General features: G+C 39.7%; 1 protein-coding gene across 1 annotated transcript in view; it reads right to left on the reverse strand.

The window, feature by feature from the left end:
* LOC106670447 (facilitated trehalose transporter Tret1-like) overlaps nt 1–23,137 on the reverse strand; it is a 140,120-nt gene that overhangs the window by 93,228 nt on the left and 23,755 nt on the right. Inside the window, exons 2-3 of the mRNA XM_014400805.2 lie at nt 19,121–19,201; nt 12,532–12,577 (exon numbers count right to left, since the gene is read on the reverse strand). Coding sequence (XP_014256291.1) covers nt 12,532–12,577; nt 19,121–19,187 — 113 coding nt within the window. The 5' untranslated portion in view covers nt 19,188–19,201. The remainder of the gene's footprint in view (nt 1–12,531; nt 12,578–19,120; nt 19,202–23,137) is intronic.

A 23,137-nucleotide genomic window follows, 5' to 3' on the forward strand; every position in this document is an offset into this window, starting at 1 on the left:
CACAGGCAAAACGAACGGATTGATTGATAATAAAAGTTGAAAATCATCCGTACACCCGATATCGTCGGCATTACCTGGGATCCCTTTCCCCAGTCTACTTTATCGGGTATTTTTGTCAAATCAGAATTTTGGGACCATGGCATTAACGGTTATCCCTTGAACCTTGTTTGCCAAAAAGTTCTTCCCGAAGCTTTAACTGGTAATTTTTATGTTAACCAGCTGTCCCTTTATCAGGGTGGCCATGCATCTACGTCTGTACGTATGACCGTCGCCGTTACCTTGTGGGGCCACGAAGGATTGGACCACCGAGGCGTAAGCCTACGGCGTCCCTCGAATGCGTATGGCAGGCGGAGTTCGGTGGAGTGCGGAGGGGAACGGTGAAGTTCAACTAACAACCTCTCCCGTTCCCGCGGACTCTTGCCTACTTGTGGCGCCACTGTTAAGGTCTCTTAGGAGGCTGAACAAAAAGAGGATCGCAACCTACTCGTTTCGTGGTGTAGCAAATACTGGGGACGGTCGCCTCTGGGTGTAGCGGGCGAATCCTGAAAAAGTGAAGCTTCTGAAGCCTGGGGGGGGGGGCGTCCGTCCGCGACCGCGGGGGATGGTTGCCTCCTCGGGGGTCCCTACGAAGATGACTCTAATGGGGGGGTCGATCGTTCTCTCGTGGTTGTTGGACATGGAAAGAGTGGTGGAGAATGGCTTGGCGGGGAGTTGTTTCTTGGAGTATCTCACTGGAATACCGCAGAAGAAGGGTATTCTCTTACATCGATCATAAGGGAAATGAAGAGAGAGCGGGTGGGATGCGTGCGAAGGGAGCGCATCCCGATTGTCTGAGTCTCTTAGGAGGCTGAGAGCAGAAAAGGAAACCGCAACCCGCTCGTCTCGAAGAACTGGATGTCAGATAATGATGAGGTGGTCGTGTCTGGGTATAGCGGGTGAATCCTGAAAAGGTAAAGCCCGTGAAGCCTGGGATGGCCGTCCGTCCGCGACTGCGGGGGATTGTTGCCTCTTCGGGAGTCTCTTTGGAGATACCTCATACAGGAGGGGGGGAATCGTTCTCTCGGGGTCGTTGGACATGGAAAGGGTGGAACAAATGAAATCGGGGCGATCATGTCTGGGTGTAGCGTGTGAATCCTGAAAAGGTGTAGAGCGTGATGCCTGGATCGGCCGCTCGCCAATAGCTCTGTGGGACGGTTGCCTCTTCGGGGATCTCTGTGGAGATGCCTCTGATGGGGGTTGATCGTTCTCTCGGAGTTGACTCAGAATATGCGATAGGGACGGCAAGTTTCTGGGGTGGATTGGGTAACCCGAAAAGGAGAACTCATAAAGCCTCGGGAACCACCGGGCCAGGGGCTCACTAGAGAAGGATGTTAAAGCCATCTGGTCGCAGAAGGTGAAGTTTCCTTGGTGTTCGTCTCAGACCGCGAGGTCCTTTAGTAGGATTCTTGTTCGAAGAAATGGCAAGAGATCTACGGGGTGGAGATTGATTGAGTCGAGGCAATTGGTTAGCTGTGGGACCAGCTCGAATATAGATCGACGGAAAGTTACCTTTTGGAGGATTTTAGGGAGATACCGCAGAAGAGAAATGATCTCTTCTGTTTGGCTTTTTTAATGTGAAACATCGAGCGAGCAGGAATAATACTCAGGGATTTCTGTTCTTCCATTAAAGGGGAGAGCTTCATATCACTCTCCCCCAAAACGACTCGGTTGCCGGCCTAGCTGCGGAGAAGTGACAGCTCTGGTATGAGCGATTCGGCCTCTGGGGAGTAGCAGGCACCCTTGATGGGAAACCTGGGGTTCCGGTTGCTCACCGAAGGGCATTAATTGGAAACCACAACCCCCTGGATAAATTCCACATGCGGACTATCAGCTTGCGGGGGGCTCTGGTGTGGGCGATTGTCGGCCCTTGGAAAGTAGCAGGTGACTGCGAAATCCTGTGGTCCCAGTTGGTCGCCGAGGGGCATTAATGAGGGGAGGGTTTGGAAACCTCTCTCCTCCGAAAAACTCCGATGCGGTTGGTGACTGGGAATTGACTCTTGGCTCTATAGTGGGCGACGGTTAGCCCTTGGAAAGTAGCATGTACCCGTGAAGGCGAGTTTGCGAAATCTTGGGGTTCCGGTCGCTCACCAAAGGGCACCAACAAGGGGTAAGCTGAATTGATTAACTCAACCCTCAAATTTACCCCGAAACTCGTGTGGGAGAGACTCTATAGCTCTAGAGTGGGCGATGGTAAGCCCTTGCCATAGTAAAGGGCACTCGTAAGGACGAGTCTGTGAGGTCCTGAGGATTCCAGTCGCCGATGAAGAGCACTAATGCAAAGAATGAATACCTACAAGCGAATAACCCAATCAGACCTGTGGGCCGGATTCACCCACTCGAGACGACTCAGGATAGCTTGCGAAACGTCTCTCCCACCCTGGGAGATGTGGCTCACTTAATGGGGAACTGCGTCGACGACGGGTGGTAATATGTCGACAAGGCTCGGGGCCCAAGACAGGTGCACCTCGTGTCCTCGTTCACTTCCCCTCGCTCTGGGTTCCTTCTTTCTGTCGCCGAGAAGGAGAACTTGAACACTCTCCCCCATATCTCCAGTACGATCCAAGGGTTTGGATCGTTGAGGAAGAGTTTCTCAAGCCCAGGTAAAAGCGACATTCGGCCTTCGGGGAGTAGCGGGCACCCGGAAGGGAGCTTGCGAAAGCCTGAGGATACGGTCGCCCATCACGAGCACATTGTTTGCGGAGAATGGTTACCTGAGATTGAAAAATCCCAATCTGACCTGCGGGCCGTGAGGCCACGCAGTCTCAGATTCGCCCCCTCGAGACGACTGGTCGGGATGGGGCCGATTTCGGCCCCCGAACGTCCATCTCGTCTCACCTGGGAGCCGTAGCCCATTATGTGTGGAACTACGGCGACGACGGGTGGAATAGTGTGTGGTTTGAGGCTCGAGACCCCGAAACGGTCCACCTCGTGTTCTCATCCACGGCCATTTTCCCAATCCGGGTTCCTTCATTCTATCCTGTGACCCCTCCCAACCCTTGGTTGCAAGGGGGTATCCAGGCACAAAATAATGGTATAGCTCAGAGGGCGTGGCACACTCTCTAAAGCACAAGCTGTTCCTGTGTCGGCCTTGGCTCGGCATGGGGCGGCGGGTGCCTTAGCAGATGCACACGAGGGCCAGTGCACCAGATCCTGTCTGCATAGACGGGGGAGGGTGTATGGCCATCTGTACCACGGGGTAACTAAAATGTTTCAAATTCAGCCCTGTTACACTGGGAATGGATTCGTGGTGGAACGTGGTGACGCTCCTGGCGGGAACTTGGATAGAGGCAGTGTTTTACCTGTGATCTTCGCGCGAAATTTGCGTATGATCACCGTTAACATCCGGCCTCAAGGGATACGGTGGATCGGACGGCAGCGTACAGGCGTTGAGGTTGCGATAATTACGCTGATTAGTCCCTCGTATGCGTGAGTAGTAACGGTTGGGAAGGGTAATGAATCGGCTGCTCCTATTCGAGTATGCTTTGCATTGTTGTGCGTATGACCGGCATGGTACCCTTGGGGAAGCGAAGGATCGGACCACCTAGGCTCAGCCTATGGCGTCCCTAGAATGCGCCTGGCAGGTGTAGGCTGAGCTCGATGGGAGGATTTACCGTAGGCGGTGCTCCTCCAGGGGGTGGTTAGAAATTCCACTTTAAACGAAACCATGGCCGAAGCGGATCCGGAAGTTTCAACGCTAGAGGAGACCCAATACTCTGGTAGATAGAGTTGCCTTCTCTATCTAGGGAGTGCGCGGGAGACCAGGCTGATGTACTTCGGCTTAGTTAGCTCTTTGCGCGCGGCATACGGTCTGATGCTTAATGCAGGTCCGGCCAGTTGGAATGGACAAGCGGGGAGCGAGGTTGTCTTGGCCCTTCGGGGCTGAGCTGCCTCTATACCAATGCTGGGAGATGGTCAGCTCTCATCTTGATAATCAAAACGTCCGATAAGGCTAGGTGCGGACGTTAAAGATCCTCAGAGTCCTTTTTAGGATGACCGAGCATGCGGGAACCTCATGTCCCTGTATCAGCCATGAATGAAGTATGTAGTGGCACCTAGATTCGGTAGAACTTCTAAGGCAGAGGGGTTTGTTCTCATTGCTCTAGAGACTAGCACATGATGACCGCCCTCGACTGTAATGTCTTCGTATCCATATAATCATCTTTGGATTTACTCCTCAGCTATTCCAACGAAAATATTCCTACTTGACGTTTTGTAATAAGCGTGAATGAAAAACAAAACCGAAGAAGAAAGTTGCTCTAATAAAATGAGAAGTTTATTTCCAATATATNTATATATATAATTTTTGCCTGCTGATATTTAGAAGTCAGTCGATATATGTATAGAAAATTTCTTATGGTAAAATCTCACCGAGGGGCAAAATATTGTCTGCCTTCCACAAGTTTAGCATTCTTTTTAAAATACACGTCTGAAATATGTCAAATTGTTGTACGATAATTATAACATTAGACGTTCCTTAGATTAAAAAACACCTCTTCATTATAGAAACAAATTTATTTCAACAATGAAAATTCTACGAGGTTTAAATTTTCTCCGTCCAGACCCCTTTTATATTTTCAAGGAGTGGACGTGACCGAGGAGCTATCAAAGGGCGAAGAGTCGTTCATGTAACATTGGTCGTACTAAGTTTCCAACAAAGTTAAAAGAAAGTCTTTCCCTTCTGAAAACAAAGATGGATCACATAAAGTTCATCTTGTAAGTTCATTTCATTCGCGAAACCATTCCCGTTGCATATGGGAGTTGATCGATATCCTCCTTATTTTAGTAACTAATTTTGGTCAACTTTTGCAGTTTTAGAGGATACAATCTATTAAATTATAATGGTTAAATTGAATAGTTAAAAACGCTAGAGATCCCACAATAGACCAATACTGGTCCTAGTGCGCAATAAACGCCTCTTCCTAATAACCTTAACCTAAACCTAGATTCCTAGACCTAATAACCTAACTCAACATGGCGCAGCCTTCTAACTCTCACGGCACATTCTAACTGCCATGCCTATCACACCTTAATAAACAAGGGTAATTAATAAACTTTACAATAACATAATTTAATTTACTGGTCGCTGACTAACAAAATATAACCTTCCTAGTTGTTTTCACCTGTGCCGTCTAAGCGACATGCCTTCTAGATCTCACGGCCCATTCTATCCATAAGATTGTAATAAATGACAACATGAAGTGTCTTTTCTTATAATGGAGATTGTACAATTGACCAATTGACGCGATGCGCAAATCCTTTTAAACCTTATACTTAACCACCAGTTTCCTTTATAATTTCATTTTTAAGCCACCTGAAAAATCGATTCTCACTGTATGCCATGGAAAATCCACTATCTTTAAAGTAATTGGAATTGTACTTGCGATTCATCTTATGTTTATGGCACTTCGTAACTTTGGCAGATTTATTTGTGGTGCTGAGGAACCCTTCCAGGTTTATCAGCTTCTTCGTTACCCTTCTGTCGTATGTCCCCTGGGGCCCAGACTGGAGTCTGTTATCTACTCCTCCTTCTCCCAAAGTGTATTACCTTTGATGTAGTTGGTACTACGATCAAGCCTTTTTTATGGCACTTCGGGATTTTGTCAGAAGGGAGTCCTACGGGTGCTGCTGAGGAGCCCTTCCTAGTCTATCAGTTTCTTAGTAACCCTTCTGGGACCCAGGCAGGAGTTTGCTATCTATTCTTACTTTTCCCAAAGTACTCATGCAGGGCCATGCTGTATGTGATCTTACTTCACATGGGGCAATGCTTTGAGCGCTTGGCTGACAGAATAGATCCATCCTGTTTGTATGCCGTTTTTTCCTATGGTTTTATGTAAGGGCGAAAGATTATTATTTTCTTCATTGTATACAAAGACTTTCCCAAATTGAAACCATTTGTTAACGAAGTTACTATTCGGCTATGGGCACAACATAAAGTGTTCCAGTCAATCTTGCTAGATCGCGATAAATATTTCCGCCCACCGATAGTTAATATTTTTGAGCCTTTTTTCAATCACAGATCCCGAGGGTGTCGCCAAGGGCGAGGAAGCCGATTGGCTCCAATCCTCTATCAATTCCAGGCCATTAACGCATTATTGTCCCAGGCCCGTCGTTTAAATTTTCTATCCCAGTATTTATTATCCATTCGCATTATCGAAACGTTCGCGATTTCTTTCGGCATTTCCGCTTACTTATATCAGTCAAATTTCGTTATTTTTAAAGATTCAGAGCCACTCGCTTTTAAATCAATCTTTTAGAAGGGGAAATCATATCACTCCTTTTTTTTCACCTGTGCTTTCGACATGACGCGGCCATCTAGATCTAGCAGGCATGATGACCAGAGGTCACGCTTTCAGTTATAAAGTTGAAATATTTAATAAACTTGTCACTGCTACCTCCAAAGATTTTTTTTTTTTTTTTGCTGATTCTAGACAGGCCCGGCCTTCATGACCGTCACCATTTTTATATACAAGGTTAATAAAAACTTTCCAGTGGTTTCTTACCTCTGCCGGCTAAATCGAGACTTCAAAATCTGGATACGTATCTATAGACTCGGAGCAGCTGAAACAAGCCCGTGCAGATTTTGGCAGGAAGAAAAAGAAACAACGGATCACGTTTTCTGCTGGTGCGAAGCGTTGCAGGTGAGGTTTCTACTGGAAGAGAACCCATGGCCTGAAGGATATACACAAGAGGCATTGATAAAGCCTACTAAAGGCTAATAAATATGATGGAAAGTTCTCAATAGATTTGTCGAAGTGCCTCCAATCTCCGAAAAATGCTTTCTACTAATAACCAAACCTAGCACTTAGTTTTGGAAATTTTCGTAACTTGTGCTACCCTTTTTGACTCGTCTTTTACACTTCATTAACACGATTATTAATATATAACTTACTGGTCAATGATTATCAAATTATTGCCTACCAGAAAATGTTTCACATGTGCCTTCTCTAGATAGACATGCGACGGCCTTTTAAATCTCATCATATGGTCGGGGTGCGCAAGGTCATAAAAGTCCCTTCTACTAATAACCTAAACTTAGCCCTTTTTTTTAATTTTCGTAAGTTGTGTTTCTATTTTTGACTCAGCTGTTAAACCTAATTAAAGTAATTATTATTATTTAATTCACTGGTCAATGATTATCAATTATAACGTACCCAAAAAATTTCATATTTGCCTTCTAGAAGTCTCTCGGCCTTTTAAATCTCATCATATGGTCAGGGTGCGCAGGGTCATAAAAGTACCTTCCACTAATAACCTAAACTTAGCCCTTTTCTTGAAATATACTTAAGTTATGTTACCCTTTTTGACTTAGCTGTTAAAACTAATTAATGCTATTATTATTTAATTCACTGGTCAATGACTACCCAATTATAAAACCTTCCACTTTTTTTCACCTGTAACTTCTAGATCGACATGCCGAATTCTTTCTTTTTTTTCTTTTTTTTTTTCAGTTCTTTCCGTATCGAAAATTACAAAAGACTCGACCAGGCAGGAGTTTCGTAAGATGACCAAATCCACTAATTCGTATTTCTGTTATGTTAATAAGGAGTTAATTTCCAAATTGTTAGTTTAAGTTCAAATGGAAAGTGTAGCGTACATTTCCTGTGAGCTTAAGGTTGTAGTAGTTGGCTGTGGGCCATATCCCCTTGTAGATCGTACAATGACAAATGCACGGCGTTCACAAGGGGTTCGACTATAATTCACTAGATATTCGCTCCAAAGGGATGGTCAATTAGTTCATCTACGATCAGAAATCAAATTGAATTTTAGACAAAAACTGAACTAAACACGAACTGACAACGAAATTACAAGCTTACCGATCTGAACGACTTAGACGGGTTCCGGAATCACTGACAACAGATAAACTAAAAACCTGAACATTTCCTGCTTCTTACCTGACCACAGAGTTCACACCACACGCGAATGGTTAATTGAACAGACAACCTAGCAGTTTCTCAACTCAGGTTCACTGTTTGCCTTCTTAAAGACTTAAATTCCAGATCGGGACAAACCAATTCCACAGAGAAGTAAACGATTAATTTGTCCCGAGGGAACTACTCGAAAACAACCCGAATCTATTTAGCCAAGCCATCAATCAGGGGCAAAAACTTCAACCGCGTCCATCTGGTCTGGGTTCGAGATCCCCACGGGTGACTAGGGGATTAATTCAGCGCGTGACATTGACACCAAATTGGTCCACGGTTGCAGATTAAAGTTTTTCCTGCCGGATATGGTTGCAAAGAATCCCACTGGAACTGATATTTTTCCATGTTTTTAAGATGGGATTCTGGTCATTACTGTCCGTACTAAAAAAAAGAAATTGAGACAGCACAGCCGTGGGGGAGAGAGCGACGTTTTTCGGCATTTAGAATCTTTGATCATAAATAATCCGGCCAAAGCTGTCCAACATTGGAAAAAGTGCACGAATTGGTTAAAAGATAAGGCACAAGATCACCCGTAGGGGTTGAAATTTGCATGAAATTTTTTTATCTCAAAGAAAAGTATAGTCGGAGTGAATTCGTCAGTCATCGTGGCGGACCACGGTACCTCAGAGATTATTAAGAAATCTCAAATTAAACTTTTTTAAACGCTCAAAATCCTTATATATGATTGATTGATGATTGATTTAAGCATAATCATGCACAGACATACACATGCAGAATCGAACTACGGTTGAAATATGTAGGTGTGTTGGTTACACAGTAAAAGATAACCGTATAGGTGATGTTAAAGAAGAAAACCAAGGTGTCCGAATCTACATACTTTTGGAAAGTCTGTCAGCTATAAAAGCACTAAATCTATATGATTTTAGCTTCAAACCATTATTTGATAAATAAATTTATATTTATGGATATTGTTGTTGACATGATTATCGTAAAATTAGGTTAAACGGATAGGTTTGTTGGTTGTATTGTAAATTGGTTGTATTGATAACCTGATAGTGTTATTTCCATCGTGGGTACATAATTATTGAAAGTTGTCTTTAATAATAAGTGTGTCGTGTTTAGTGACTGTTAAATAATGATTATGTGGAGATCGTGAGATGCGGTCTGGCGCGATGTAGGTTAGAAAAACATTTTCTTTATCGTGCCAACGTTTCGATCTTTATTGACATCATCTTCAGGGCCTGGGATTTTCAAACATAGTTTAAATTATACAAATACATGTAGGATTTGAAAAAATAAATTTACACAATGATAGAAATTTTAGACTCAATCAAAGTATTTGTACTCACACAAAGTGTTGGTTTTCTGTGTAGATGTGTCATTTTTGTGTGTCGAGTTGAGAGTGCCAGTGAGATATTAATGTTTTTTGTTTATATACGTTGATTTTGAAGGAGTGGGGAACTTTGAGTGCGTACAAATACGTTGATTGAGTCTAAAATTTCTATCATTGTATAAGTACATTTTTTCACATCTTACATATATTTGTATAATTTAAACAATGTTTCTAAATCCCAGGCCCTGAAGATGATCTTTATAAAGATCGAAACGTTGGCACGATAAAGAAAACGTTTTTCTAAACCTACGTCACACCAGACCGTATCTCACGAACTCCAAATAATCTTTAATAATAAGTTTAATAATAAATAAAAATAAGACAAACCGAGAGTGAGTGTGTGTATATATGTGTGTGAGAGAGAGAGAGAGATAGATAGATAGAGAGAGAGAGAGAGAGAGAGAGAGAGAGAGAGAGAGAGAGAGAGAGAGGAGTGAGGAGAGAGAGTTCAACTTCCTATTGTTAGTCAAAATATTGATCTTTCTTGATTAGGACAACCAGATTTTACCATTTTGATTACTTTACTTAATAATTAAGTTTATACTGTTGAAAAATGTTGCTGACACTATTATGGTAAACTTAGGGTAGGTGTGTTGGATGTACTGTGTAAGATAATCTGATGTAGGTTATGTTTATGAGGTATTTAACGCCACTTTTTCTTTACCATATTCTTTCTTCCTCGCTTAGCGTCACTGGGTCGGATCGGGATAGGTTTCGAAGGTAAGACACGATAGGATGAATGCTCCCCGGATCGCACGAGTAGAGACTGCAATGCGGGAAAATCGGGGGAATAGAAAATTTACTTAAGGAAGACAAGAGGAACACAAAACAAGTTAAATACTTGGACAATTTATAAGGCCATATTTTAAAAATAATGGCCACTTAGATGAACTAACTTGTGAATTATTTCACTTCTACGGGAACTAAAATCCTCCAAATTACATCATCCTTTATTTCCTTACAAATATTTATCAAATGGAAATTTTCTATGTTAAACAGCATCTTTTTGTTATTAGCGTATCGATTGCGTGAAGGATGTTTATCTTTCGGCAATAAACATAAAAACGAACCGCTATTCCTCGGGCTTTATACCCACAAACGGATGAATCGGGCCTAAATGCAAATCACGGGCGGCCTCAAAGACTTCTAAGCCGGCAATCTAAATTGACTACGTAGAATAAATTAACAATCGACAAACCAGAAGGGGACTTGAGAGTTCCCAGTTTCAATACTAAATTCAGAATATGCGCGACTGTAAAAAAACTCTTGTAGGTATCTTGAACTGGTTAAAATACAAATAGAAAACGCTGAAACGCTAATTAACGCCCATTCTTTTCAGAATCAATATTTCCTAAATAAGGGAGGCAAGCTATTGTAAAACCTCTGAATAAAATTCCTAATCCCCATATGACTTCATCATAATATTTATCCTCTGGTAAACCTCTTCAAAAATTAGCCTATTTACAATCCCCTTCAATTTGGATTTCATCGTGACTTTTCCACACAATCTGCTGCTCCAAAATTCTCCAGCATAGAGAGTTTCCAATTTCAATACTAAATTCACAATATGAGCGTCTGTGAAAAAAAACTCTTGTAGGTATCTTGAAATGGTTAAAATCATTTAAATTTTAAGTAATTACTATTCTATTGGCCAGTGTGAAATCACCATTCTTAGGATTAGAGTTAGGTAGAATTAGGAACAGGTTAAGTAGGGTTAAGAACAGAACAGGTTATGTTAGGTAGGGGTAAGAACGGTGCAGGTTAGGTTAAGTAGGGTCAGATAAGGTGGGGTAGGGGTACGGTTAGAGTCAGATAGGGTTAGGGTAGGGTTATATAGAGTTAGGATTAGAAACGGATTATGTTAGGGACGGATAAGATTAATATTAACCAGAGGTTTTATTTGCAGATGTTGCAAGTTATTTGCGAGTTATGTACTGCTAGGGTGTATAACTGCCGTACAATTTTAGCGTCAGTTTTTAACACAGTTTTTAAACTCATTTTTTTTCGTGAGCATTTTGGCATTATCGACTTTGTGTTACCACGTGACTGCGCACGAATTTGATTAGGTTAGGAATGGTTAAAGTTAGGGGTAGAAAGGATTAAAATTAGGTAGGTTAACAACAGGACAGGTTCGCTTAGATAGGGTTAGGAACAAGTTAAGTTAGGTATGGTTAAGAACAGGACAAGTTAACTTAGGTGGGGTTAGAGTTAGATAGGGTAAGTATTAGGTAGGGTTAAGAACAGGGCAGGCATCCAGCTTAACTGTCAGTTAGGTAGGATTAGAGTTATGGTTACGTAAGGTAGAGTTAAACAGGATTAAATTTGGTAGAGTGAAAAACGTAGTAGGGTTAGAGTTAGGTAGAGTTACAGTTAGAAACGGGTTAGTTTGTTGATTTCTCCTGTCTGATCATTCTGGTTTGAATGTCTACCCTGTTTTCGTCTGGCAGATGAATTTCGCTCTTTTTTCAGTGTGGCCTGTGAGGGGACTGGCCGTTATGAGTCTTTGATAGCGTAGATTATTCCCTTCTCCTTACTCTTTACTTCTCCTTAAAACTTGATCATTCTACCGCAGCCCGGTCGTCTCCCTTTGGTCCAAATACATTTAAGCAGATGACTCACTAGTTCACCTTTCCTCTCCACCTCATGACATCCAAGGGATAATTGTAAATCAGACACTGAGGTAAATTGTAAGCAATTACTTTACAGATGTCCAAATCAATAAAAAAGAATAAAAGTGAGGCAGTGTTTTCAATATAAATGCCGGCAGATAATATTTAGAAGGGTATGCATGTGACGTAGACATTGGAAAACGCATTATTATACATTTCAAACGTATGGATTAGTGTTTTCTGTGTACTTATTACCTCGTCGAATTTTCGTTTTAACACCATTAAAGATATTGAGTCAATAAATGGCTAAGGCTTATTGGATTTGGGAAAGGATTTATAGGTACTTCTCTCAGACGGTTGTAATTAAATCGACAAATGTACTCAACTCCTGGAAGGATGTATATAAAGGGGTGGTATATTTAACTAGGGACAAATATTTGCCGTTCTCAAACAATTCTGTTGAACAACAATTCACTCGAGGGGCGAGCCGAGGCGGCGTTCACGATTCGGCCCGGAAGGAAAATGGTCGTTCGTATATCAATTTTAATAAACAAGTTTAATAACACGATTATGACGCACATTTAAAAAAATTAAGGAAAAATCTTACGTGCATAGTATGCTGTAATCCCTTGGGGCCGGGAATCTGTACTTTTCTGGAACAAAAATAATAAACAGTATGAAATAAATTTAATTTAATTAATTAGTAATCACACCAAAAAAACTATAGTTAAGAACGACTAAATTTTTTTTATATATAAAGCAAGAAAGTGGTTGCTAATAAAGCCCTCGCCTCTACATCTATCAGGGAAAAATTGCATGCATTAAGCCCAGTGATACTGCCCATCGAAAAAACCGACCAGCTCATTTTTTCATGAAAAAATGGCCAATTTTGGAAACTCATGTTTTCTGAGGCTTTTAAGTCACAGACCTGCGCTAGGTCTCATTTTTTAGAAAATGATACGCTGAACAAAATGGCTTTTTTAAATGTTTTCCTACCGTCAGTCATTCATCAGTAAATTTAAAAATTCTGGAACATGTCTATTTTTGCACTTTTTACGAAAACTTCAAATTGAACTGTCAAGCCATGAAATAATGCCGGAGCGACGCTCTTTAGCAATCGATAGGAAATTTTAATAAACTTTCAATTGGTCACCTTCCACTTTGCCCGATTTCTCAACCGTTTACCAGTTATTCGCGATTTTTGGACAAAAACAGGGGTTTTTACGAGCCCATGGAAAAAAACGAATCACTCTCTCTCCCGATTTTCAATAATGCGTAAATCTTAGATCGTCATGTTTTCGCAAATTTTACGCTCTGCAACTTTCTTTCCGAGGACTTTTTCATAAAAGTCACCAGAACAGCGACAATTAACACGTTTTCTTACTTTGACTTTTTGGAATGCTTCTGCTGTCGATAACCAGTTATGTACTTCGGAAGGAAATTCAACTTTACCTTCTCATTTCACAGGTATTGTGTCGCAGTTTGACTTTGAAAAACGTATTGAAACAATAGGTTTATGTAGGAAAAATCGGGTGAGAGAGAGAGAGTGATCGGATTTTTCCATGAGCACGTAAAAAACCACGTTTTTTGCTCAAAAACCGCGAATAACTCAAAAACGGCTGAGAAATCGGGCAAAGTGGAAGGTGTCAAATTGAAAGCTTATTAAAATTCATTTTATTCAGCGTCAAATTTTCTAAAAATGAGACCTAGCGCAGGTGTGTGACTTAAAAGCCTGAGAAAATATGCATTTCCAAATGGGCCATATTTCATACAAAAACGAGGTGGTTTTTTTATTTTATGGGCAGTGCAGTTATAAATAACTGAACCCTTGCTAAAATCAAAATGCAGCCTGGTTAATCAATTTTCTTTTTCAGATACAAGTCTCTGTTTTTTTCTGTATATTCAAGTACATTGTTGTTGTTTTTTAATGAAAAATGAATTTTAGTTTATCGAAATCGATCAAGGGTTTTCTTAGATGTATTTTTTACAATCTAATAATCATAATCTATTTTAAAAATTTGTATAATATATGTCCGTTTATCCTATACAGTGCAGCTATCAGACGAATACGTTTAATTTTAATTATCTTATTCTTTAGTAATACCTGCTCGTCGAGTGTTGAATACATGAAGGGTTTTTTTATTAACAATTGGAGCATCTTTATTATAGTCTATATTGCGTATTTCTTTCTCCCAATTCCCATAATTAAAAGGTTTCACTTGCCAAAAGGATTATAATGGGAAAATTGTCGGATCTGAAATATTAAGGGTGGCGGAAGGCAGAATAGGGCTCAATTTAATGCGGGATAACGGAGAAGACAGGTCAGAAATGATAATGAAGTCGTACGGCTTACAATTCGGAGAACGAAGGACGAGAAGAAGAACGGCTTATTGGGATAGATTGAAGGATTAGATTAAACCGAAATGAAATCCCCTAGGAAGGAAGCGGAAGTGTTGTGAATCAAGGAATTCAGTTGAATGAGAAAATACGCTCGCTTACCTCCATCGCGAACCCTATGAAAAACGGCTACTTGTATCCAACGGCCTCGTTCCAATTTAATCCGACAAACCCACCCCTATTCCAGGAAACCATGCATTTAGGGCTTAATTCCACTTATCCTTTTCATTGTAATCCTCAAGTGTATGTCCGGCCAAAAATAAAAACCGATAATACATATAACAATTGCAAGTGTGCGCCATAATAATACGCGCATTTAAATCTTCCTTTTTTCACAAATCAAACTGGATAATTAATACTTCATATAGGCAATACATATAGGCAAAAAATGAATTTCCGTATCTTGAAAATATGAATTTTAAATCTTTTACGTGTCTGTAGATTTATACGGAGTAAGTATTTGTGTAAACGTATAATGTGGTCCCGTTACTAGGAGTCGGTCTCTTTCCGACCTTCGTACCGCTACCAATATTGTGCAATATCCACCATTGTCTAGAGCTCTTCTATAATGCGACTACAATAAATCATTTGATCTAGAAAGCCGTGGTAATTAGATCTAGAAGGCACTGGTGAAAAAAATTGGATGGTAGATTTAGGTTTTTTGATTTAGGCGGCACAAGATTATGACAGCCAAGCCCTCAAAGCATTGCCTCATCTGAAGTAAGATCGCATTCACCATGAGACAGTATGAGTGCTTTGGGGGAAGTAGGAATAGCCTGCCTGGGACCTAGAAGTGTAACGACGAAGCTGATAGACGAGGAACGGCTCCTCAGCAGCACCATAGGATCGATCCTATTATCTATCCTATTATCCTACAGGATCCACCCTTCTGTCAAAATTCCGAAGAGCCATAAAAAAAGAATGGATTGTAAGTACAACCACCTTAAAGGGAGTGCACTTTCCATAATACAGAATGCGAATTGATTTTTCAGATCGCTTAAAAAATTAAATTATAAAGGAAACTGGTTGTTAAGTATTAAGATTAAAAGGAGTTGCGTACCACGACCAACCTGGTCAATTGTACAATAAACTTCATGTTATCTATTATCATCATGTGACTATAATGTGTCGTGAGATCTAGAAGGCATGTCGATCTGCACGGCACAGGTGACAAACAACTAGGAAGGTTATATTTGTTAGAGTTTACGCCATTTACTAAAATTTACCGTTCAATTGCCCTTCATACGCTACCTGTTGTCAAACGCCTTTAAAATCCTATGTTTTTAATTCCATTAATCCATTTTGTTCTCCATTCAATATCAATATCTAATTCTTTATCCTGTTTTATTAGTGCAGTAGAAGTTATTATTTTCGTGATTTTTTATTTTTATTTCGACGAGTGCCCTGGAGACGGTAAGTCTTCATCGGGCGAGTCAACTACATCTATCCAGTTGTGGAGACGCACAGGGCGGTTCGGACAAAATGCTTAATTTTGAAGTACAAGTCACGAACTTTATATGACCAGATTTAGGGTGGGTTTTGGGCTTCAACAGGGCGTTTAGGCAACAAAAGGGAATCTGGAACTGGCACGTGCTTGTCGCTCTGTACCTCGTACAGGTAACCTTTAATTTAATTGTAACTTCCTTTTCTTATTTTTTAGTTATTTCTTTTTTTCATCCAAAATTTTCTTGCCTGCGACAGATCAGTAGCCCTAACAGTTAATCAGTTATTAAAATTAAATGAATTAAAATATATTCATTGCATGTTTATTAATTAACATTGTTTATTAAAGTGTAATAGGCTTGGCGGTTAGAATGTGCCGTGGGATCTAGAAGCCATGCCCATCTAGGCGGCAGTGGTGTAATACATTTGGCAAAGTTATAAATTGATATTCACTTATCAATAAATTAAGTAATAACAAATTGATTTATTAAGTATAAGAGCTAAGTCGAAAATGGCAACTTATGAAAATTTCAAAAGTGCTAGGTTTAGGTTTAGATTATGGAGTAAGCATATTTATGACTTTAGGCGCCCTGACCAATATTGGTTTTTGTCATCTCTATTCCATCAGTGTATAGTGTACTTCGTTAAGCTTAAGGCTTTTTACTTTTTACTACTTAGGACTCTCAACCTGCATAGATCTTCAACCGAAAAGTTCTCATTTTTTTAGTAATTTCCATGCCAGTAGTGGCGGCCAGAATATTCATGAGATCTAGAAGTCGGTGGCATGTCGATCTAGAATGCACAAGTGAAAACAAATTCAGAAGGTGGTTTGGGTTATTGGGAACAGATTTCTTTATGACCTTGCGCACCCCAAGAAAATCATTGGTCAAATATGGCAGCTAGATATCTTCTTAATGCTGTTGCTGACCTGCTGACAGCTCTATTTAGCACAAGTGGCTCTTCACAAAATATCGTTAGATTATATTATAAACTGAAAAATGGTTAAAGAGATGAAAATAGTCATGTTTAGAGATTCACAATGACGGTTTAAAATTATTTTTCGAGCCAACTAAAACCAATAAATAAATATTTTGATGTAATTGCGGTAATTCATCGAGCTAAAGAATGACAAATCTTTGTCAGCTCCCTTTTCCTATCTTCACAGGGCGCAAAGACGGAGCGTGAGGCGAATTGACGATTGTCTGAGATATTGAATGACTGAACCCGTCTATCCAGTTCCAGAATTCGAATTGGAATGCGCCCAAGATAAAGCACAGTCTAAAATCCAAGGAGAATATTAATTTGAAAAAAGCTTCTAACAAAAGTCTCGACCGCCTCCTCGAACTGGCAAAAAAAGAAAGGATTCAAAGTTCATTTGAAAACATTACCAACTAATTATTGCAAGTAACATATGTGCTTTATTTCATGAGAAAGAAAAAAAAACAATGAACAATTGTTAATAGTATCGTCTATCGTATAAATTTGCACATATTCTAAAAACCTTTTATAAACACGATGGACAAAAGTTTTTAGGAAAAAATTTTGTTATAAACATTCTTAGGTTTTAAAGTTTGCTATCTATTCAATAGCCTAAATGGAATGCCTTGGTTGAAGTAGGAATAGAGAACAGCTGTCTAGGTCCTAGGGCCCACAAGACATAATAGTTAAGGAAGAAGCTGGTAGGCTAGGAAGAGGGTCCTCATCAAAATAACCAGACTAGAATCCTTCTGTGAAAATTCCGAAGCAGACTCTTTATGACCTGACATAAAAGAGCAACACAACTTACGAAAATTTCAATGATAGGTTTAGATTAATAGGAGCAGGCAACGTTATGACCCTGCGCACCTCGACCAATATTAGTCTATTGTGGGATCTCCATCATTTTCTAGGGTACCCCGTTATGCTGGCTATGACCTAGATCCCTAAGTTTTGTTAGTGAATCATGTGTCCTTCAAGCCTTGATTTTTCTTCTCCCAGTAAGAATCTTAAACTGCATAGGCCTTCGCTCTGACAGGAGAAATTTTACTTTTCTTTTTGTTACTACTTTGCATGCAAATCACTGTTATAATGAGTCATGCGATTTAGAAGGCCCAGGCAAGTCATCTAGAAGGCATAGGTAAAAAAATGGGAAGGTTATACTTCGATTTTCTGGAAGTAGTGAGGATAATGAACTTCAAACTTCTTTTCCTTTGTTTTCTTTGTCGGCTATGCATTTTTTGGAGTTGTATATAAACACCCATCGTCATCGCTTTAGGGAGTTTATATACAACTCCAAAAATGCAAAGCCGAAAAATAAAACAAAGGAAAAGAAATGAAAGTTCGTTGAAGTTCATTATCCTCACCATTGGCAGAAAATAAAAAGGAAAGAAGAAAACGTTATATTTGTTATTCATGACCAGTGATTTAAATCTGAATTATTTGAATTCAGCCTAAGATCTGAGTCAAAGTGGCAACACTACTTACGAAAACTATAAAACAAAGTGCTAGGTACAGGTTTAGGTTATTATGCCCAGGCATCTTTATGGCCTTGCGTACCTGACCAATTTCTATTGTGTCATCTAATTTTCTTGTGTTCTTTGCTGCACTTTTTTTTTTCAAGAACCCAAAGCTTTGTCTAGGAATTACGTGTCCTTCAGACCTTGGCTTTTCCTATCTCATTAAAAATTTAAGCCTGCAAAGGTATTCCTACCGACAAGTGATATTTACTTGTCTTTTGCAAACAATTAGTGGCGGTAAAATATGTCTACAAATCTAGAAGGCACAGGCCAAAAAAATTTGTAAGATTATGATTGGATACTCTAGGAGCTTTTTACCAAAGTCTATATGCCTCTGGACGTTGCAGTGTACAGTCAGAAGTCCTACTATCATTGTAGACCTTAGAAGGTTAGTAGGCCTGTTGGTCCTGCTATTGTCTTTTATGAACGTTTTTTGCATACATATTCTATAAAGCATTTCCATTGAACTAAGCACTTATTCTGAACTCATTGCTAGTGGATCTGCATTTTCGGAAATTTGTTGTGCCACAAAAGGGTTCAGGGCCGATCGGTAATCGGACTTTCCTTGGCCAATTTATCGCCCTCTTTGTTGCTCCTCTTGATCTATGGCACTATTTACAATTTTCGGAGGATCTTGTTTATTCATAGAAAATCGTATTTGTTCATGTTTGTTCACAAGTTGTACGGTTCGAAGCATACAAACTAGCACGATACATAAATGGTTGGTTGTCAAAATTATAAGATATAAACTTTTACAAGAATATCTATAAAGAAAACAAGGCATTTATTTCTAACCATGTTTAAAGCAAGCAATTTTCATAGGCGGCATGCCTTAATCGAATTCTATATTTGTGGTTTTACCTTGTGGTTCGAATCGGGGACATAGCTCAGGCGAGAAATCTGTTGGGTTCCATTCCAGGTCACTCATCTCCTCCCTTGTTCCTGCCAAAGTTAAAATATATCTGGATTGTTTCTCATATCAATATATTTTCCGTTCACACTGTAATTCTAACGTCGTGTAATGTTAGCATGCAAGTTTTAATGACAAATTGTGGAGACATTCTTGAGTGTTTTTCTTAATCTATAGTGTAAAATCGGTTAAAAAACGAGTGAAAAATATAATATTTTAATATATATAAACAAATGGTTGGGAAGATTTTCTATCAAAGTAGCTTCAGATAGACAATTTCACGGCCTGCTAATCGTGTAGTAGTTACAAACAACGGAAGCCATTAATTAAAGGCTCTCAATCAAACATCAGTTAGGCTAATGATCTTCAACGTTAATAGTTGACACGAGATTGCTTAATTTCTTCAAATATTCATCAATTTCTAAATCGAAAGAGGTTCTCACATCAACACAAACAGTTGTTTTTCACATATCTTTTCTATCTTAGGAAGCACTTAGCTAACAGTCTCTTTTCATTCCATGCATTATTCAAAGTGTCCAGCAGACATACTGTACTAAATGATTAGAAACCAAGAAAATCCATTAAGTCCCCAGTAAAAAAAAACAAGTGTTTTTTTTTGGGGGGGGGAGGGGGAAGGCGTACGTTAAAAAAAAGGTCTGGGCGATGGTGAGAATCGAACCCACGATCGGGGGTTCGAAGAGGCGAGAGTCTATCATGCGTACCATTCGGCAACCGACTCAAAAATATTTTGTTGCCAATAAAAATTCGTATCTTTTTTTTTTTTAATTAAATTTATTTGTTACCTATACATGATCGTATACTATACAAATATGTACACATGATTAATGTATCACACAGGACAACACTGGCACTAATGACAGCACAGCACCGGTGAACACATACTTTGAAAAGCCAGGCATTGCTGTCACTCAATGTGTATGACTAGGTGTCATGGAGGTCCCGAGGCTCCCATCGGTCGAGGTGATGTTGTCTGGATGGGAATGAGTGGAGAGGGCTCGAGCAGTATGGTTAGATTCGAAAGATTGGTGTGGAAGGTTTGGCATCTGAACCGGATTAGTACGTTGGCAAAAGAAATGTTGAGGTCTTTGTGGATAGTGAGGTTAGTGACATAATAAGGGGCTTCGACAATTTGTCTAAGGGCATTCGATTGGAAGGATTGGATGCGCTGGTTATTGGAAGGCTTGGCAGTACCCTACAGTTCCCCCTCCGTATGTCCATATTGGTCTTAGTAAAGTCTTGTATTGTGTTAGCTTTATCTTAGTTGTCAAATGACTTGAGTGGAAACTGGTATCTCTTTGTTGTTGATGTACAATGGAGGCAAGACTGCTTTTTCAGCGTAAAAGTGCACAGAGTGTATTGTTCAGTCTTGTCCTCCATTTTTTTACACCAGTCTTCGATAAGCCCAAGGTGTTCCAGGATGTTGGAGGTAGATTGGACAGGATTCGAGTTAGAGGATAGGATTGCGGTGTCTTCCGCGTAGGTGGTGATAATAGTGTCAAGATGTATTGATAGGTCAGCAGTATAAATGATATAAAGCATAGGACCAAGGATACTACCTTGCGGTACATCGGCCCGTATCTGTTTGACTTCCGAGAGTTCATTGCGTATTCATATCTAAGGGCTTTAAAGGGTGCCTTTCAAAAACTCATTTTTTGACATACTTTACTGGTAGCGTTCTACAGTTTTGGTAACATTTGGTAACATCATCGAGTCTACAATATGTTTACTTTTCGTTTTCCATGAAAACGCGTATTTTCGAGTTTTAAAGCGTCCTGAGTTCAAGTCCGAGTTGGTTTTTCAAAAAACAATTTTTTTGGCCTACTTTACTGAAAGCGTATTTTAGCTTTTGTAACTTTTTATTGGGGACCGCGGTAGCCGAGTCGTTAGCATGAGAGACTCTCACGCCGCGGTCGTGGGTTCGATTCCCACCGTCGCCTCTGGCCCTTTTTTCCCGATAACCCCCAATTTGAACAACATATATAAGAATTCGTCATGGCTAATATGCAAAGATCATAAGGCCAATAAAAAAAAATAAAAAAAAAATAAAAACTTTTTATACATTTCATCTCATTTAATACGATCCTGCAGATGTTTTTCTTATTCTAGGGGAAAATTCAAATGGTCTGATTTATAACAACCTTGAAATGCATCCATAACAAAGGCAGAAAAGTAAAATTTAAAAAAGTGCTTAAATTAGCTAAAATCCATATAGTATGTTTAACGGTCATAATTGACCTATTTAATTATTTCAATTAATTATACTTTTTATCTAAATTTTGGTAGAGATGAAAAAGTTATTGTCACAAGCGGGATTCGATCTATCGATGCCCTCGGCTCAATACGCCGCTGCTCTAACCACTTGAACCGAAGGTCATGGGTTCGAATCCCGCTCGTGACTTTTTTTTCAACTTTTTCATCACAACCAAGACTTTAGATAAAAAGTATATCTAATTGAAATTATCTAAAATATTTTATTTCTCGGCTCCAGAAGAAGGATTAGCTTGGCTAAAATACTCGGATACATTTCTAATATTTCCTTCGACATAGTTTCACCAAAAAAGTTTCATTGAAATACGCGATCCCAGGTCTGTATCCTTCCCTTGCAAGAAAGTACATTTCGGGGTTGTTTATCGGTCTTACGTATACATCTTACCATACGTACATCCATTTTTTCTTTCAATTAGTTTTCTGAAGACGTAGGTTTTGTAAGAAGTAATTTGCAAATTAAAAAACAGGAGAAAAAAATGTAAGAGGTTAAGTGAGAAAAATTATTTAATGAAAAGTCATACGTTTGTGAAAAAAGTTTTCTTTTCATAAAACCTCAAAAAGTCTTATTTCCCTTAAATCTAGTCCCTTTTATCCAGTAAAAAAGATCTTGAATGGGTCTCATAGTAAAAGAGCCGATTAATTGCGATTTCTTTTTATATTCGAAGGGGAGTGAAAAATCTTCTGGCGTTCTCCCCAGTAAAGATAGCATTCAGAACAAGCGTACACACAGAAAATTTATGAAGCATTGAAAGCGGGCCTTATCTAGATAAAAGAAACGATAGACACCTAACATTACAGAGACGAGCGGGGAAAAGTGATAAACGATATCATCTCGACGTTGAATGCTTTATAGCTGTCAGTGGTACCGCGATAAAAAAAATTAACACTCGATCACAAATTCTTTTCTAATGTTACCATCTTGCACAATGCACGTCCTTTTTATAGGAAATTACAACAGAAACAGTCAAAATGTAAAGATGTTGGCTTTCGGAATTAAAGTTTCGTCAAAATCTGTGAGAAAAAAATTGAAAAATTGCCAATGACATTTATGATCCTGACACCTTTTCTCGCGTTATTTGCCGTACCGTTCACAAACGTCACACGTTGTCCCGCTTTCATTTATTTCATTAATTTTGACGTCTCGTATTAGCAGGGGTTGGCAGTCGGCTTAGGGAGAATGTTATCCCCCTTAATCCAGCGATAACCGGCTTCCAGACAGTATGATCCTTCATTTTTCATTTTTCAGTCAGAAAAACGAATATCGGCAAGTTTTATTTGCTATTTTATAATTATTTTCAGAAGGTTTTCGTATTATTGCCGGATCGGATCGGAAAATAAATTATTTCTCAATCGCGATCCATTTTTTCAAGTTTCATCCATCCAAGAACACCTTGAGCTTATAAAAGACTGGTATACAGTACATCCAGTGTACATCAATAGCAATGAACTACTTACTTCCACTCAAGTCACATAAACTACAAGTCATATATAGGGTATAGATAACAGACTGACGTCGAATCCTCACGCGACTTAAAAGACTATAACTTAAATATAAGGACAACCACAAAGACGTCTAGAAAGTGTGCTTTGGGTTTCAAATCTCCACTAAGACATTACTACGGCCATTGAAGAGAGGGGGACTGTCGAGTTCACAAATCTAATGCATCTAAAATAGTTGA

The sequence above is a fragment of the Cimex lectularius genome, unplaced genomic scaffold (assembly GCF_000648675.2).
Source record: "Cimex lectularius strain Harlan isolate CLEC.00 unplaced genomic scaffold, Clec_2.1 scaffold31, whole genome shotgun sequence".
NCBI classification, from domain to species: domain Eukaryota; kingdom Metazoa; phylum Arthropoda; class Insecta; order Hemiptera; family Cimicidae; genus Cimex; species Cimex lectularius.